The sequence below is a fragment of the Trachurus trachurus genome (assembly GCF_905171665.1).
Source record: "Trachurus trachurus genome assembly, chromosome: 5".
In the NCBI taxonomy this organism is placed as follows: Eukaryota; Metazoa; Chordata; class Actinopteri; order Carangiformes; family Carangidae; genus Trachurus; species Trachurus trachurus.
Window position 1 is genome coordinate 31,176,356 of NC_139896.1, and position 19,093 is coordinate 31,195,448.

At 40.9% G+C, this 19,093-nt stretch overlaps 2 protein-coding genes across 3 annotated transcripts in view; one reads left to right on the forward strand and one right to left on the reverse strand.

Annotated features, from left to right (window-relative positions):
• Positions 1 to 8,717, reverse strand: part of syn2b (synapsin IIb) — a gene marked incomplete at its 3' end in the record, with an annotated part of 98,137 nt that extends 89,420 nt beyond the window's left edge. The window contains exons 1-2 of the mRNA XM_083971094.1: positions 8,697 to 8,717; positions 8,542 to 8,599 (exon numbers count right to left, since the gene is read on the reverse strand). The remainder of the gene's footprint in view (positions 1 to 8,541; positions 8,600 to 8,696) is intronic.
• On the forward strand, positions 8,647 to 16,696 carry tamm41 (TAM41 mitochondrial translocator assembly and maintenance homolog). 2 transcript variants are annotated; one of them, XM_083971098.1, is made up of 9 exons: positions 8,647 to 8,994; positions 9,939 to 10,121; positions 10,261 to 10,353; positions 10,491 to 10,641; positions 12,392 to 12,537; positions 12,829 to 12,868; positions 14,341 to 14,506; positions 14,883 to 14,945; positions 16,346 to 16,696. In XM_083971098.1, the coding sequence occupies exons 1-9, from the start codon at positions 8,857 to 8,859 to the stop codon at positions 16,374 to 16,376; spliced, it is 1,011 nt and encodes a 336-aa protein (XP_083827224.1). In that variant the 5' UTR covers positions 8,647 to 8,856; the 3' UTR covers positions 16,377 to 16,696. The 2 variants fall into 2 exon arrangements, with proteins under 2 accessions (XP_083827224.1, XP_083827223.1); XM_083971097.1 differs by lacking the exon at positions 12,829 to 12,868.
• The last annotated feature ends 2,397 nt before the right edge of the window (positions 16,697 to 19,093 follow it).

Consider the following 19,093-nt stretch of genomic DNA (forward strand, 5'->3'; position numbering starts at 1 on the left):
ATGCCGTAGAGAGGTTGCTTCTCAGCTTTAATATAATCCAGTCACGTGGCCTCATCTCTTTTGAACTCATAATTTAGTTTTTTTTTGTGTGTACACAATGCCACCAGATCGATCACTGCACGTTATTGCACCAGATTCCATCATCCTCTCATCCAACCTTACTCGCCCCCTGATGAACATAAAGCTCCAGCACTGTGGACCGTGCTTAAAGGGATAGTTCAACATTTAAGCAAATTGGCCCATGCATTGCCATAATCCCTATAGTTTTAGGAGTAGGTTTGTTACCTTTAATTGTCGGTGCAAGCTATTTTTAGAATGGCTGAGCAGAGCCGCGAGTTGGTCAGAGCTACGCTACGGAGGCTAATGGGATTTCTTGGTTTCCCGTTATTATCTCATAGCGTGGTGAATGTGCAGGTCACAACTGTTTGGGAGTTGTTGGATTGTGTATTTGAGCTTGATGAGGGAAACCAAGAATTCCCATTAGCCTCCGTAGTGTAGCTCCGAGCAGATCACGGCTCTGCTCCACTGTTCTAAAAACAGCTTGCACCGACAATTAAAGGTAACGAACCTACTCCTAAAACTATAGGGATATGGCAATGGGCCAATTTGCCAAAATGTTGAACTATCCCTTTAAATCGAGCTACTCAAAACCAATGCCCTACAAGGCACCTAGATTCATATTATGTGTAGTGTGACAGAAAATGTGCTGATAACAGATAAAAAAAAAAAAAAAAGTGTCAATGATCTGCTTTTCTTGCCGTAAAAAATATGACATGTCCAAAGATGATGTCCGTGCACGACGTGTATCATTTGTTGGACTCAAGCACATAAAAATGCCTAAAATAATTATATTTGACCTCTGTTCGGTCCTGAAAAGAGATTTTTTTTTTTTTTTTGCATAACTAATGCTGGATGCACATTTGTAGCAAGTCACGATGCGTCACGCCCAGTGGGGCTGAGGGGTGGGGGGTTGTTTAGTCAACCAGAAGAGAGCCGGAGTGAGTCACAGAGCTGCATGTGAACTGTAGCAACATCCAAAGCTCATCTTGGCCTACATGTTTCATGACATACACAACACAGAGCACATTTCCCAACAGCAACGTTACATAACATAACGCTGTGTGTCTGTTCATGACAACAACAGAGTTGAAGAAAAACACTGCATCTGTGTTACAAGGAAGCTCAAGTGTGTATCCTCCTTTTCTTTCGCTCTTTTCTTTTTTTTTTTACTTGCACTAACATTTACAGAGACACACTCCAGTGCACACAGCATCATCTCCTTTGAAAATCGAGGCACTCTAACTACAAAAAGATTATGGCTCCCCAGCTTTCCCCACTTTTGCTCTTAGACTGTGGTCTGGCTCAGAGAGGAGATGTGATCTGCCTTCTGCTGCAACAGAGTAAAAAGATACGACGCAACAGTAGCGGATCCACGATGCCAAGGTCGTCACCCATCTGTCGTCACACAATGTATGACGAGAGCACACTCAAATAAACCCATCCTCACATGCAAACACAGATGCTGACACATACGCACTCCATTCATTAAATCCACTCAGCGATTAAAATGATTCATGTGATTAATCTTCAGCTGCATACAGGACTATGGTTATAATAAAGCTATTTCTGGTGAGGGTTGGGGTATTTTGACGGTGTGTGTGTGTGTGTGTGTGTGTGTGTGTGTGTGTGCACAGTCCTGGTTAAATGCTGCTTTAAGGGATTTGCTGTGAATAGTGTGTGTGGGTGAATATACAAGGGTCAAACCTCCTGTGGCGTCATTGGCTCAATTTAGATAACCCATGAAAAAACTGAACATGTGGGCTCTGTGCACATCTGGCATCAGTTGTTTCTGCTTCTACAACCTCATAGGGCGCACATCTGATTGCACATTTTTTTATGAATTGCTTAAGATATTTAATTTGTTCGCAACTCAGTCCAGGTTTTGTTAAATTGATTTTAATGACTTGATGTAGTGGAGACTGAAAAAAACTGAATAAATGGAAATGCCCTGCAGGGAATAATCTCAGATGCGCAGGCAGGTTGAATGGAAACACAGGGGAAACAACTCATGGAGCAACAAGGTTATTTCGAACCTGCACCGTTGTCAGTCCTGTCTTTAAAGGAGACATATAATGCCCCCTTTCCACAAATTAAAATAGTTCCCAGGTGTCTTAAAGACATGTCTGTGACATGCTTCGGTCAAAATACCACAAGGATCAAACATCACAGCTCTTTTCATCCTCTCAAAACAGCCCTGTTCAGAACGGCTGGTTTCAGTGCCTGTCCCTATAAATGCAAATGAACCACTGCTTGCCCCGCCCCTTCTACCGGTCCCAGGTAGGATTATGCAAATCTGAATCCTACAGTAGTTACATCACTGGAAGACGTCTGAAGGAACAGCTTGTAAAAACAAATGAATTTCAACCTAGGGAGCCTGAACATTACAGGTTTTTTTGGTCAATTCTCACATTTTGAAGGGCTGGAAGGCAAGACAAACACCCAAATATATGTTAAAGAGCCTTCAAAAAGTGTTATTTCCATAATATGTATGTCCCCTTTAATATCAGGTCCTCCAATACCAGACATTCACAAAGACATCTCACTATTCTTCCTCCATTAAGGAAAACCAGGGAAAAACGTGTTGTCTATTGTGGCTTCTGAGGCAACTTCAGGGAATAGAGTACATTCAGAAAAGCTATTATCAAAGATTGTTCCTTCAGTGAACTTTAGCAGTGCTGTGAGGATGGATGGAGCTACAAGATTAAAGCACCCACACACAACTCGGATATCTGCAGAAAATCAAAACACCATTTATCAAGCTATCTGTACTTGTCGCTGACATGCAGACATATAGCAAAACTTAGTTTGCAGTGCAGTGTGTTTTCTAGTTGCCTAGACTGATGCTGACATTTGTGACAGGCCTGGTTGCACTGTTTATTTCAGGCACAACATGACATTCAGGATTCATAACTGCCATGGCAACAAGTAGAATAGAAGCTGCCTCAGCGAGCACAACAATAAAAGCACCAGAAAAATGATAAACACACTGATTAACAGTAATGAGCAAAGAAAGTTGAGACTTGTAACTAATTGAATCCAACTCCCTATAATTCATTCTTCATTGCCTCTAGATTATCTTGAAGCATACAGATATACACCACAGATCTGCAGCAGTGCTAGGCTAGTCAATCCTCAGATTAATAAGCAATTAACCTAACTGACTGCAGAGTTAAAGGGACATTTTGGCAAATTGGCCCATTGCCATAATCCCTATAGTTTTAGGAGTAGGTTTGTTGCCTTTAATTGTCGGTGCAAGATGTTTTTAGAATGGCAGAGCAGAGCTGCGAGCTGCTCAGCTAACGCAACAGAGGCTAATGGTATTTCCTCATCAAACTAAAAACACAATCTCCAAGACACTCTCATAGACAAGTTGTGACCTCCACATTCACTACGGTGTATAATTATGTAACATTACGACACATGAAGCAAGTACTTAGAACTACTTGCGCTTCTGAAGTTACTCTACCGAGCAGCTGTGTCGGGAATGTAGTTCCGGTTACGTATTTACCTCGAATACAACTCCATCTCGTAACGTTCCATTATTATTTCATAGCATGGTGAACGTGCAGGTCACAATTTGTCCATGAGAGCGTTTTGGAGTTGTTGTATTGAGAATTTGATGAGTTTGATGAGGGAAAGCCTGGAAATAAAACACCTTGCACCGACAGTTAAAGGTAATGAACCTACCCCTAAGACTAATAGGGATTATGGCAATGTAGCCTAATGGGCGAATTTGCCAAAATGTTGAAATATCCCTTTAAGGCAAACATAATGGTTTACCGAAAACCACAAATACTTCATAACACATTGTTTTCAATGTGGAATAGTTTCAGCCAAGAGTTTGTGTTTATAGTCTTACATTTGGTTAGATTTAGGAGGGAAAAGCCATATCACAATAATCAACTGCCAGAAATAATAATGAAAAAAAACCAACCTTTTATGATTCTGATTACACACAAATAACATGAACCTGGGGTTGGTCCAAATCATAGAAACACCTGCCACAGTAATGCAATACAATTCAACAGCACCACAGACTACAACCTCCGAAATGACCAAGCACCTCAATCAACACACCTTGAACTCTATACTTTTAATAACAGCAGGATTTACTATAGAACTGCACCATTTTAAATATTTTAGAGTACTTCCTAAACTGGCATTTGAGTATATACTGCCTGGCGTCATGAGACTTATATTTTCAATTTTATGAACACAATGAATATTAGGGCAGAATGTGTCTAGCACCGCGGGGAAATTAGTTTTAGGTTGGATATTCGACAGACATTCGCTCCTAATCCAGCAGCGACTACTTCTCCTTTTGGCTGTTCGTTCATGGTCTGCTCAATCTCCGACACTGAACCATACAGTTTATATACTTTTAACTACCATGATCTCGTTTAGAAGGGAAAAGCCACATCACAATAATCAACTGCTGGAAATGAAAAGAAATGAAAAACAAAAAGACCAACAAGATATATATCCATAATTTTCTAAAACCTGGAGAAAATTGGAATATCATTACAGTGTGACACAAAGTTCTTTTATGCCACAAATCTAACACCTGCTCTGTCGTCATCTATAATTAATGCATATGTATATATTTACATAGCTGGATTTTGGCAATAAGCGTCAACATAAGTACCTGTCAGCGGGAAGATGAATGGAAATGATCCATTACATATCAGCTGAAACTATTTAAACTGTGGAGTTAAGCCGGGCTGTGGCCTGCCCCTGACTTCCACGTTATGAATATTACTGGCTCCCTCCCTGCTCGGCGACACGGTAACCCTTCTGTAGTAAGATAGAAGTAGCAGCCTTGGTTTCCCTCCTCCTGTGGGGCTCTGAAGCAGCTGTGCATCTACGAAAGTGTGTCTGTGTGGTTAATGGTGCATTCTCGTTTGATGTACCATCACCGGGCACGGGCAGCAATGGAAATCTCCATGGCAACAGGCGTGCAAAAGCTGAAGAGATCCACCCGGTTAGTATGTGTGTGTGTGTGAGTTTGTTTCTGTGTTTGCACCCACAGGATATGTGATATGTGGTAATATTACACATTGCACATGTGCGTAGTGTGCTAACAATGAGTGTTCTTGAAAGCGCCTTGGAGGATCCGCATGACTCAGTGTGATCTGTACTCCTCTTCATGTGCTTCAATATTACTATAGTTTTCACTGTAAACTATGGGATTGACTTTTGGGCTTTACCAGTAAAAGATAAACAGCAAAGTGAACTGCATTCAGGTCTCTGCCAAGTCATACCCATCAAAGCTGAAATGAACTGTTCCCAAAGCAGCGGCTCAGAGCTCTCTCTGTCAGCTGTGGCAACATCAGACTAAACAAAGAGCTACAATTATCAGCCAAATCACTTTATGTTGGAAAATCAATGTGCAATCAGCAGAAATATTGATTCAGTTGAATGAATTGTTCTTGTTCCACACCAAAAGTTAACACAGGCAGCCTTTTACTTCATTCCTATCACTGCAGTCATTTTCACACTGGCCCACACAAACACTTTGAGGAAAGACAGAGGTGTGAATGGGAAAATATTTACTTCTCTTTACACCTTTTCTCCTGTCGACTCGCCTGCAGGCTCGCTACCTGAGCATACTGTCACTGCAAAACAAAATAAGTGGAAAACCACACAGAGTGCGAAAGGTGTCTATTATCAAGCAGTATTATAATAATATTGCTCTGTAAATGTAAATAAGCAACAGGACTGTCCTCTCAACTAAAACAAATGAATGAAACTACTTTACTGCACTGCCACCAAGTGGCTAAAAGAAGAATTAGGAATATCTATAATCAATATGTATTAGTTATCATCACTCAGTATTGCAGTTCACCTGCAGCTCTACAGAGAATTTTAGTGATTGTCTTGGCTTTATGGCAAAAAAAAAAAAAATCAATCTTGCTGTGTATGCTACACGCCCAGTGCAAGAGAGCTGACAGATTAAAGTTAGAGACAAGCCGATTAACAGCATCACTTCTCTGGGCATTTGGTGGACACCAAAACAGAGCAAAAAGCAAAATTAATATTAGAGTTGGATTCATAATCTGGTTAGAACCATGAGTCCAAATAATTGCTAAGGCTAATTTGTTAGCATGTCTTTAAAAGTAATGTGGTTTAAATGTCTAATTCAAATCTACACCCACTGTTCCACTGCTAAATTACAATTTAATGACTACTTGATCATAAAAACAAGAATCCAAATTTAGGCTATTCTTTGACGATCATAATCTGATGAAATCACTGAGCCTGCAGGGAGGATGAGATAGCCAGAGGCCAGCAGAGTGCATGCAGGGTAAGGCACAATGTGCACCTCTAGAGCCATGATCACAAGTGTCAGTTTAATATTTACATGATGTAATATTAAAAAAAAAAAAAAAAAAAGGAGGAAAAACTACCTTTTTAGTCCTACTAGTGCTTCACTGTCCTGGAATGAATGAGGCACTTAAACAGTGAGCGAGCCTGTTAGTCAGGATTCAGTGACCTTATCAATATTCATCTGAGTGAAAAGATGGCTCACGGCAATAACTAGGAAGATAATATTTGTCCTACGCTTGACAATCCCATAATGAGCTTCAGACATATTGCTAAGTGTCATGAATCTACATTGAGCATTTATTCATTCAAAGAAATGTTCACAGTGGGCCCATACACTTGACACTAATGCTGTGCTGAAGACTGATGATAGTCTCACAATCTTTTTTTTAATATTTTACTGCAGCAAAAATATTTCACAAGAGTCTCACTAAATTAAATTAAGTGTATTTTTACTTTCATGGGTGTCTTTTTGCTTTATTAAAGCAGAAGTAAGCGATCCGGTCGTTTTGGCTAATGCTGCGTTACAGGCAGGCTTTTGAAACCGTAAATTACAGCTTCAAGTCACGACTTACGACTTTGTAGCGTTCCAGGCAACCCACTCGTGTTTTTCCGACCTGTTTTACCTGTGAAAGTGCACTATAACGGCCACTCGTAACTTCCGACCCGTGAACTCGTACCAGATCGAACTGGTACGACTTCACAGGTCGGAAAAACACGAGTTACGGGTTGCCTTGAACGCACCATAACGTCTTGTCAGCCGATGGAGTTAGCAGCCCCCGCCCTCGTCATGGATCTATTGGTCCTCGTCCCTACAGTACGTCACCACATTCAGGCGCATCCCTTGGCTGTACACACAGCCCTTCATGCCGTTCTCTCTCCTCATTGGATAAAACTTGTAGGATACGAGAAAAGTTTTCTCCTCGGCTCAGAGCAGAGCAGAGTGACTGAGAGACCCGTGTTTCGGTCCAAACACTCTATGTAAGTGATTGCTGTCGGAAGATATAACTATTTAAGACTTATATTAACCCAAAAATATCGCTTACTTCTGCTTTAATTGTATGGAGATTTTTGAGCTGTCATAAACTGATTTACCAGTATTTTCTTACTGTCAACACTTAAAATATCCAGTGGTACAACTCCTGAACTTATGTTCAAACATAAAAGCTTGGAATATGACATGAGCAATCATCATCATGCTCACAGAATGAATAGGATATTCTCAAAGGTGTTTTTTCAAAAATATATATGAACTTATTTTAACTTTTATCTTTATTTTATAGCTACTTTTTACTATTTTTTTGTACCTTTTATGTTTTATGTCAAGTTCCTTGTGGACCTTTACTGCTCCTGGCAATAAAAACTTTTGAGATTCTGATTACACACAAATAACATGAACATCTGAAAAACGGGGGTCCAAACACCTACCACAGACTACAACCTCCAAAATGACCAAGCAGCTCAATCAACACACCTGAACTCCATCATTCTAATGATTTCATAATTGATACGAAATAGAGGGAGGCAGGTGCCACTGTCTCATAAAACAAGACGTAACACTAATGGTCCTACACAGATTTTGAGCCAATAGGTCACATGACCTGGAAGCTATTGTGCTAAAACGTTATTTAAATTATTAAATGAATTTACAATACAAATAAAAAATATGGTGAGTGATGAGATGTGATTAGAAAAGAGGCGAGTCTCACACAGTCAGTGTAAGTTAGCTGATCCTATTTCAATGGTAATTTGTTGATGGTCCCTAAATGAGATCGTGTCGAAGGTTGAGCAGACCCTGATCTAACATGCTGCTAGTTCAGGGTCTGCCATCATTTACTACTAACAGCCAACACAGGCTGGAACAGAAGAAGTAGTCGCCGCTTGATCCAGAGCGAGTGTCCGTCAAATATCCCCCCACGGTCAGTACGTTAGCTTGACAGCACAGTCAGCTACTTAGCTAACCCTGGTAAAAAACCGCCCTCTGTCGGATACATTTGGAGTTGTTTAAATTTAATTCAGTTGAAAAACACAACACAGTGTCACCCTGTTTATATTTGACGACGTACGGGGTAAAAAATAAGTAACAGAGCAGCCATTTTACACTTTTAAAGTTAGTTAATGACGGTTAAACAGCAATTTGAGAGTTTGGTTGCTTACCATTCATCTCTGACTTCATTTCCCGTGAGCCCTCAGTCCGGCGGCGCCGCGGCGCAATCTATGACGTATATTACAGTCGACCGTCAAACCACACACTGACCCAAACAGAGCAGATGGATGTAATTGAATCGTAAAACTTACATATTTATTCATACCTAGGGGCTGCGGACGTGTTTAGCGGCACCGAGTCTCTACGTCTGACATGTATCTCTCACTTCATGCTTACGAAGTTTCGTTGTACCAGTCATTTTGTCTGTTATCTTGCCCCTAAAGCAGCTGGCGTTGGTGCTGAAAAACAGTCGTAGCTAGTTGAAAATGACTCTTCCAGCTGTGCACAACACCGGCGTGGTTTACAGGAGGATCCTGTCACAGTTTCCCCAGGACATCAGCCTGGCCTTTGCCTATGGCTCTGGCGTTTTCAAACAGCATGGTACCAGCCAAGGTCAAATGGAGGTAGGAGACACCTGTCCTGCTAGTTTCAAAACTTCCCCAGCAAGGGAGCGTGCCTATGTTCCCACAGCCCTATGTTTCCACAGCCCTATGTTCCCACTGGACTCTCTCTACCTATCTGGACACTATCTATCTGGCCTGTCTAGCCTCTACCGGGTCTTTTTTTTTTTTACTAAACTTAACCAACTCTTTTCTTCATTGCCTAAACCCAACCAATGGTGGGACCAAAGGGCTGTGGGAACATAGGGCCTAATTTTCAGTGACAACAAAAGTTAGAAATGTGGGAACATACTGTAAGGCTGTGGGAACATAGGAAAGACCCCCCAAGGCAAGAGCATTGTAAAATATAATTATTTCCCTTTATTCATAGTTAATGAATCGGTTAATAACGATTCACAGATCAGTCTCAGGCCAATTTGGTCGCCAGGTTGTGGAAACTCCTCCTCCAACAGGACTCTTTGTTAGCATTTTTAATTGATTCCAAACAATCAAATGTATTATTTGTGTGTTATTTATCAACAAAGGCTTTCTTACTTTCTATTCACGCAGTTATAGATGTTAGAAGTCATCAATAAAAGGTGGTTCAGTGGTTTGGAAAAAGCCTTTAGCAAACGCTGATAAATCATAAATACAGCTTCTACGCTGATCCATCTAACGTTATCTATAGGCTAGTTGTACCTTCTGATCCTCCACAACCTGCAGCAGTAGTAAACAGATATTTTACTAATAATTTGTTTATTTATAAAGCCCTAATACACTTCAATGGACTAAGCATGCTTTAATTAATGAAGTCAGACAAATTGTCTTACATGCTGTTTTTTTCTTGCAGTGTGCAATGTTACAAATAGTTAAAGTTCATAAAACAGTGATATGTAAGAAGCTGTGTCCTTCTTTGTGGTTTAAGAAGAAGTCATGTTCCCTGTTGTTTTCATTTTTAACACGTGCAGAGGAACATGCTGGACTTTGTGTTTGCGGTGGATGATCCGGTGACGTGGCACACGATGAATCTTCTGCAAAATCGCAAACATTACTCCATTCTCAAGCTGTTGGGACCCACAAAGATCAGCTCCATACAAAATGAGCACGGGGCTGCAGTGTACTACAACACACTGGTGCCTGTGGATGGGAGGGTAAATGACATACATCTTCTCTTCTTATCCAAGTCTTTTGAGTCAAATTTTCTCTTAAAACTCAATATCTAAATAATTAATATCTCATTGTTTCTCCGAACATAACTGTACATGGTTGACCTTGTTGTCTTCTTCTCAGATAATCAAATATGGTGTGATTAGTACAGAGTCTCTAATAGAAGACCTGATGCACTGGAAGACCATGTACGTTGCTGGACGCCTTCACAAACCAGTCAGTATCATGATTAGACAATGTGCCTTAATTTTTTGATCAGACTAGTTATTTGAAATATGTTGAAACAGTGCAAAGTATTTTTTTTAAAAGGGTTCACTTCTTTTGTCTTTGCCCATCATATCATTATCTCACAGGTGAGAATGCTGGCGCAGAGTGAGAATGGAAAGCTCCGTGCTGCTCTGGTGGCCAACCTGAAGAGTGCTGTGACGGCCTCCTTCCTCATGCTGCCAGAGAGTTTCAGTGAAGAAGACCTTTTCCTGCAGATAGCAGGCCTTTCTTATGCTGGTAACCAACACACACAGCTACAAAACTATCTACTAAATGAAAATGAAACACATACACACATGCATATCAGACAAGTTAAGTCGATCCCAAGGTACTTTTCAACTAGAAAAGGTGCAGACCCTCTTTTCATAACAGTTCCCACCATGATTAATCACAAAGCAACAGTGGCGAGGAAAAACTTTCTTTTAAGAGGCAGAAACTTTGAGCAGAACCAGGCTCGGGTTGTGCAGCTGTCTGCCTAAACCGGTTGAGTTGGAGTCAAAGAGAGAGGGAGAGACAGAGGAAATGACCATCATGCAGTAATAGTAATATCAGTAATAGTAGTAGTAGCGACCATAGGAATGATAATATTAAAGGTAACTGCATTTCTCCTGCTGACACCAGAACAGACAAACAACAAATTTAGTAGCAGGTCCTGAGAGCAGGAGGTGGTTCACAGTTGCAGATCTGGACTCAGCAGCACTGGAGACTGGAGAACCTGGAGAGACAAACAGGAAGACAGAGGGAAGATGGGGGAGGGGGGTGGCTTGGGGAGCTCATATGCTTGAGAGAGAAAACAGATGTTAATTTAATTTATTGGTTTATTTGACAGGGACAGTGCAACACTGATCAACAGAATTAAAAAAAAACTAAAAAACTGCAAGTGAGCCAGAGTTAGCCAGTAAGGCTAATTTTCATCCATTGTCCCTGGCCAGATGTTACAGGCAACCTAAGAACCAAAAAAAACAATTAAGCTATGCATTAAAATACAGCTGAAATTACATATCAATTTACCTAAAAGCTCATAATAACAAATAGCAAATAGGACATGTACATAACAACAGCTCATGAAGGCAGGTGACACATAGCAAAACTGGCATGCAGACATAACATGCAGACAGAAAAAGTAGATTACATATACAGTAGTGCAGATAATACATAGCTATGACATAAGCGCAAACAGTAACATACATTAAAAAGCAGGACATGCAATAGCAAATATAGGGAAACAGCACGAACAATAACAAGCATTGGAAAACAGGACATGGACATGTACATAATGAGACATAATGAGACAGTGACAGACATAATGTGGTTCACATGATTAGTGGGTACATGATTGATTATTGATTAACCACTGCCTTAACTGCCTTTTAAAGGAATGATGAGTATTCGATTCTCTAATATGCCCTGGTATTGAGTTCCAGACAGTCCTGCTCAGCTTTGACTGAGAAGGCAGCTTGGCCAAAACTAATGCTGTGATTTACAGAAAGTTTACAGTAAACTTGTTGGACTCGCTGGACTAAACTGATTTCGAGACTCTATTGAAGCTCACACTATTATTCAAATACAACACAGAAGACATGTAATCCTGTTTGCTTTTCTTACCCGTGTGTTTTGAAAGCACTTTGTACTGTGTGGAAATGCTTGTACAGTAGGGTTTAACATATTGGACTGGTGTTTGCAGTCTTAGGGTTTGGCTTTAAGTAATGAGCCCAATAGTTCTAGTTCCTTGAGGCATTAAACCGACCTGGATAATATATTCAGATGTATTATTGTGAAATCAGTTAAGGTTGATTAATGCCCCAACTGCTAATGTTTACCTGCTGAAAAGTTGCCATGTTGCTTCCCCATACAACAGAGGTATGAGGTAATGTCCTGATGAATGAGATCATCTGTATTAGAACGGCCAGTAGGAGGAAGTATGATAATAAAAAAAACTGTCATATACTGTATGAACATGGAAAATGTTTTGTCTTTAACTCTGAAGGGGATTTCAGGATGGTGATTGGAGAAGACAAATCCAAGGTGGCCAACATCGTCAGAGACAACATTCAGCACTTCAGGATCCTGTACAGCAACATCCTGAGGGACTGCCCTCTAGTCGTCTACAAACCCCAGCAAGGAAAACTTGAGGTAAGACAAGGGAACACACATATATACATACAGATCACATCTATATATAGCTACATTACATTACACGCAAATAGTGTAAAAAAAATGTATTAGTTTGAGAAATTAAACTCAAATTTAATTACTCTACAGTCGAATTTGTGGATTTGCTTGTTACCAGCTCTGCGTGCAATATATTTGTATTTGTGTAGATCAGATGACATGAACACACCCCTGCATTTTTCTCAGTGTTTTGTGTCATCTAGTCTTTAGTTTTTTAACTGTTTAACTGCCGCCGCACCCTGTTACACCAAGGAAACCCCAGGCATCACACCATCCTGGAATAACATGTTTAGTAAGTTGTTACTGGAGGAGTGGCTAATGGCGAGATGCTGGGCTTCTATTGTTTGTGTCATCTGTTAGTTAGTAACACGTTTTGCAGTGAACAATGCTTTGGGGAATTGTGCGCTGCTGAGCCCTGCATGTGAGAGATACACTTGTGCCCTTGTGCGTCATCAGGCTGTGCAGCAAAACTCACATAAACATGGACAAGCTGAGGATTAATGTCAACCCATTTACCAATATTTTAACCAATCAGCATGATGTCACCCACTGCATTCATTCCTTCTGACTTGATGCCTTGTTATCACCACCTGTAGGTTGGTGGAATAGAGTGAAATCATTGGCAGGAATACGTTTTAAATCACACGTCTGAATTTGCATCTTTGTGCAAGTGCACAAGAATTCCAAAACAGGGACCTTCTCATAAACTCTAGGTTGTTCCATATTATCTTAAGTTATTACTTGTTACTGAATTGAGACCCCAGGAAGCTTTAAAGGGATAGTTTACATAGTCATAATCCCTATAGTTTTAGGAGTAGGTTCGTTATCTTTAATTGTCGGTGCAAGCTATTTTCAGAACGGCGGAGCAGAGTCGTGAGCTGCTCATAGCTACGCTACGGAGGCTAATGGAATTTCTTGGTTACCCTCATCAAACTCATATACTCAAATACACAATCCAACAACTACAAAACACTCTTGTGGACAAGTTGTGACCTGCACATTCACCACGCTATGAGATAATAACGGAACGTTACAAGACGGAGTTGTTTTCGAGGCAACTGCAGAGACTGCTTTCCGAAAAACTGCCCCTGACAGGAACGCGCATCAGCGATTTTTCATGAATTTATGAAGTCACACATTTATATTCTTAGCATATTATTCTTAAATGTGTGATATGCGTTCATGTTGTTATCATCTTGGATGTGTTTGACAGATTCATTATCAGTGTTTTAAAAATAAAATGCCATAGTGGGATTACAGTCAGGGTTAAGGCTGCTGAAAACCCATTTGTAGAGCTGTAGTATGAAACCAAAATGGATGAGCTTGTGTCTGATCACAGGAAATTAAAGACAGACTCCCGTGTTATGAATGTTATTGTGTTTGAAATAGGGCTGAAAAATATTATCAAAATACTAATGTGGCCCAGTGCAATAATAAAGTGTCATTTTTTGATAAAGTTTAAAGAGGAACTAAGCAGGATTTCTCCCGTGGCTATGCTACATTTTTACCTAAATTAAACATCGTATATGTTATGTAATGTTATCCACCGCTCCATTTATTGATTTTTCGCCGGCCATGTTGTAAACAGATGCACATGGGCGAGAGGAGCGTAACCACAACAGCGGAAAAGCCAGCGGACTTGCATAGTTCCCCTTTAAGTTTGTCACAACCTACCATTGAACGCAACAGCACAGAAGAAAATCAAAGGTTTTATGCTGTGTAGCAGAGGGTTGAATACAGTACAATGCTCTCATGTCCCTGTAGGTAGACAAAAGCCCAGAGGGCCAGTTCACCCAGCTCATGGCCCTGCCACGTACCCTCCAGCAAAGGATCACCAAGCTGGTCGACCCACCGGGGAAGAACCGAGACGTGGAGGAGATCCTGCTGCAGGTGGCACAGGATCCAGACTGTGGAGCCGTCGTACAGCAAGGTACAGAGAGACTCCTGTAACAGATCTCTTCACCAGCCTACTTAGAGTTTCATAGACTCCCACCATATTTAATTGAGTTAACCATAAACAGGATTTAGGAAGATCCATCACTTTCCATCCCCTAATATGAAGCTGTTGTCCCAGCTTGATGAGTGTGTGATTCCACCTTACCTGGGGTTCAGAGTAGCCGAGTCACTCGCTACAAATGATCTGTATCTCTGAGCTTTTGGAACAACAGCAAATGTTAATAAATGTTTTCTGTAGGGGGAGATTTCCTCATTTGTAGATCACTTACGGTTTGCCTAGAAGCAGCAGTCATAAGAGAGATGAGATATTAAATGTGTTTTTAATTGCACATTTTTCTGTTTTGCTTCAGGTATCTCATCTATTGTGAAATCCTCCAGTATAACACAGAGTATCAAAGGCATTGCTACGGCGGGTAAGAACTCTTGTTTTTGTGTATTTATTCTGACTATATCCAATACTGTGTCTCTTATTGAATACAGCAGAATGCCGGTGCAGTGCGCGATTCCCACAGGGTAGAGCTGTCTCAAATCAAACAGGTGTTGTGCACTCACTGGAGATGACAATATCAACATGTGGCTGCAGTGTCAATACTCATGGCTTCTCTCTGACAACAGTACAGTGATACTTTGTGACAGAAACGTTAGTGTATGCTTCGTTTCCATGTGTACGTTGCGGTGTCCACCATGAGAGATGTAAATGAGCCTCCTCATTCGTCGTCATTGCACTTGTGCGTTGTTGCCAAGATGTCCAACTGTAGAGGGTGACAGGTTATACACTCAACCTACCTGAGCACAATGTGCACATGCTGAAAGATTAAGCAGACACAGGAGTAGACATGAATGGCCGTTCGAGACTGGCTCTAAAAGTGAGTCAGTTCTTATAGACTCTAATACATTACAGCAGAAATGAATATTTTTACAGCCTGGTACAAAGTGATTTTGGTCCTCACTGATGATTTCAGGGGTGAATTTGTATCAACACTCCTTTCCCTTTTGTTTATTTGTGGATTACCCATGGGATCCTTGGAATCTGGTAAAGGCAAGGTAGTGACAACAAACAGCAAAACTGCTCTTCAGATACTCTGGGGTGATGTACATCCATCTCCACAGTCTATGGCATTCAAAGTAGCAAGTCTGTTCTTAAACCCTTTAAGATAGCTGTTCTAACATACCGTATTGATATGAATATAGGACAGTATTTTTCCCGTCAACAAAAGTCTGAGAAAAGATGGGTCGTCTTCTATTCGGGGTCTAGATATTTATATATGCAAATTAGCATGTGACACCAAACAACGTCTGCCCAAGCAAGTCAGAGCTTTTACTTTTCTCACACGCGCATACACCAGTGACCTGGAGAGATGCAGCCGCTGAGCCGCATCTGAGAGGACGATAGCGCGTGTTTGTTGCCTCTTCTCCACCACACAGTTACAGCTCGCCTCTACTCGACTTGGTTTAGGTCCTTTTCCATCACAGCTGAGTTGTTCATAGTTCCTCCTCAGTGTGGGCGGGGTCGTCATATTTCTTTTTTCTCTCCTCCCGTCAGTTCCAAACTCACTCTTCTGCACCACGATTATGGACCACAGTGTGGTTTTCAACACAGCTGCATTTAACTCATGTGTTAGAATAACAACAGTCTCAGTACAGATCAGTGGGCACTGAAATTGTTATTTCACTGATACTGAAAACATGATTTAAAAAAAGATTAAATTTTTCTTTGATTTTGTCTTATATTCGGGTCAATACGGTATATTATGTTCTTTTTTTTATTTGGCTGTTAATGCTCTGTGCTCTGTGTGTCCTGATCCCCCCTCAGGCATGTGGAAGACGGTGTCGTACAGCTCTAAGAAACTCATGAAGATGTGGAAGGGATGGAGGAGGAAGCCGTCTGTGCCCCAGGCGCCTTGAACCAGCCGCTTCTCCAGGAACCTGTTTGTCTTTCTACCTGTCAGTCTGACAATCTACGTCCATCCTTTGATAATTACCCTCACAAACTGTGGCAGGATCAAATGTCCACTAACCTCTGGCTGTGTCACTCCATGGTCTGTATGAATGGGATCACTGAACAGGTGGAAGGCTGTCCGAATAGTTTAGAATCACCTGTGCAACTGCCCTTTATCGTGCAATACATGAAATGTTGTAGAATAAAGGATGACATTTCAGGAGACAGACTGAATTATGGCTGACATTTCAGAGTAATACACACTGGACCTTTCTGGATGATGACATACACACACACATATACACAAAGTGACTGGCGAGGAGCTGCTGATTGGACTACAATGCAACAAGTACCACAAACATAATGAAGAAGTAATGAATATTCTCAAGTAGGTCATGCGTGCGTCACGTCTGTGTGTCATTTTCTATGTGAACGGTGCTACCTAGATGACACACCATGAGCAGCTAAAGTGTTGAGATAGTGCAGACCTGGTATTGTATAGGCAGTTTTCATCGCACACACACACACACACTTCTCAATCCTGTCTCTCCTTGCCAAACATCTCAAATCTGTCATCTAATAACTCCTCACATGAGAGTGTCTTTCATGGATACACCATCTCAGCCAGTGTTCATCAACTCAAAACAGGGTCATACTTTTTTTATACGCTGTGGAGGGAGGAGTCTGTTCTATTGTTTACTGTGATAAAAATGTTCCTGATTGTTTTAAAGAATCCGTTAAACCTCTCCGCTTCCAGTCAGCATGTCCACTTTCCTCAAAAACACTTGCTCCCGTCTAGGTTTAATAAAGTTTTTAATATAACAGCATCTCTGATTACTCTGTCTTCAGTAACAAGACTGTTTAAGTCCATAAAATCCCCCAAATGGTTTGGAAAGTAATGAAAATATTCCCCATTGGCTGGTATTATGTCACTATGGCAGATTAAAGTGAACCATTCGTTCTCATAATAAACGCCACAGTTTTCATAAAGTGCTATTTTAGTTTGAGAAAATGAGAATATTTTTAATCATCTTATGAGCTCTTTTCAGAGAATATATTGACATATTAAAGCAGGACAAACTCAAGGCACATACGTCTAGCAGATCAGTTACACCCTCTGCTCTATGAGGGCAAAGATCAGTTGTAGTAACAGGCATTAGATATTGAAGATGATTACAGTAGAAAACATGCAACAGAAGCACAAAAAACAAAGAAGCATTCTTAATGTTTCTAAAAATTGAATAAAAATATCTATGTATTTGTTAAACCCAAGAAAGACTCTAAATTTACATTTAAGGTAAATATATGGTTAATTATTTATATTTTATTTCCCCTCTCAAATATCAGAACATATTTAAAAGACATAAATATAGTAATAACAAAAAAAAACCATACATTTAAAGTTACATTACTGCAAGTGTTGCATCATTGTACAGTCACAAATGTAAACATTAGCTACTTCCTGTAACTTGTTTTGTTCATCCACCTTTGTATTCATCACTGTGTCATTAGTCATTCCTGGAGAAGTCACTTCTGGACACATGACATCATTTAAAAGGCAGGCTCACCTCACCCTCTCTAATATACATATATTTACACACCCTGCAGTTATCCACCAGCCTTTACTGCATTTTTTATTATCTCTGTGTACTTTGGGATTGCTGAGCAACACATGCTTTGCTTTGACTTTTTTTTTTTTTTTTTTTTTTACATCCCCACACTCACACACAACCCAACTGTTTGTGGTGGAAAAATAATTTAGTACATTCCCCCTGAGCACTGTAATTACCCACAGACTTTGAGCGTGCTTGAACGTCCCCCTTGATTATGCTTCATCATCACAGTAGTAACCTTTCCCAGCCTCTTGTCTTGAGTCGCACAAACCCCGCTGACAGTAGCCTCACCTTCAGGAGGATGTGACGCAACGTCCTCATTATCATAAAGTATGCTGAGATCACCCGCTCCGGGGTTTTCCTCCACCAATCAGAGCGCTTCACTTTCACCACCTGCTAGGAACTGAATTCCATCATTCCAGGCATTCCTCCCTCCCTCCCTCCCTCCTCCCCTCCGCACTCCTCCTCCCCTCCCTCCTCCTTCTCCTCCTCCTCCTCCTCCACCTCTTCCTCGTTTACAACCAAGTTTTGCTCCGACAGCTCTGCTACTATTGTCTTCCCTCGCTCAGGACCGCCCGGCTGTGGATTTGTGTTTTTATTCAACACCCCTGTGGAATATACTTTTTTTTATTTTATTTTAATTATTCACATTGACCTCACTTCTGTGGACGTTATCATACTGGAAGATACCAAAGTGGCGCTTGAAGGAGGTATGTGCCGCTAAACGTGAAGTAGTGTGTGTCTGCTTGTGTGTGTGTGTGTGTGACTTGACATTGTTTTGCAGGGATGAAGTGTGCGCGCGCTCTTCATTTACACTACACTACAGTCAAGTCTGTGCGGAACAACCGGTCAGTAAACACAGCATGAGGCGCTGGAATGACAGAAGAATAAGAGACGCCTTCACGGACCAAATACATATCTGAAATTTCATTCACGATAATGAAGCAACTCTGGCGCGTTCCCAAACTTTCCCATGTCAAGACCCCCCCTCTTCCCCATCTCTCTCTGT

Bases quoted from the DNA above. Each gene is read 5' to 3' on its own strand.
- tamm41 (XM_083971097.1), top strand. From the start codon at position 8,857: ATGACTCTTCCAGCTGTGCACAACACCGGCGTGGTTTACAGGAGGATC. The intron at 10,122-10,260 runs GTAAATGACATA...TCTTCTTCTCAG, and splicing joins TGGTGCCTGTGGATGGGAGG to ATAATCAAATATGGTGTGAT. The intron at 10,642-12,391 runs GTAACCAACACA...TTAACTCTGAAG, and splicing joins AGCAGGCCTTTCTTATGCTG to GGGATTTCAGGATGGTGATT.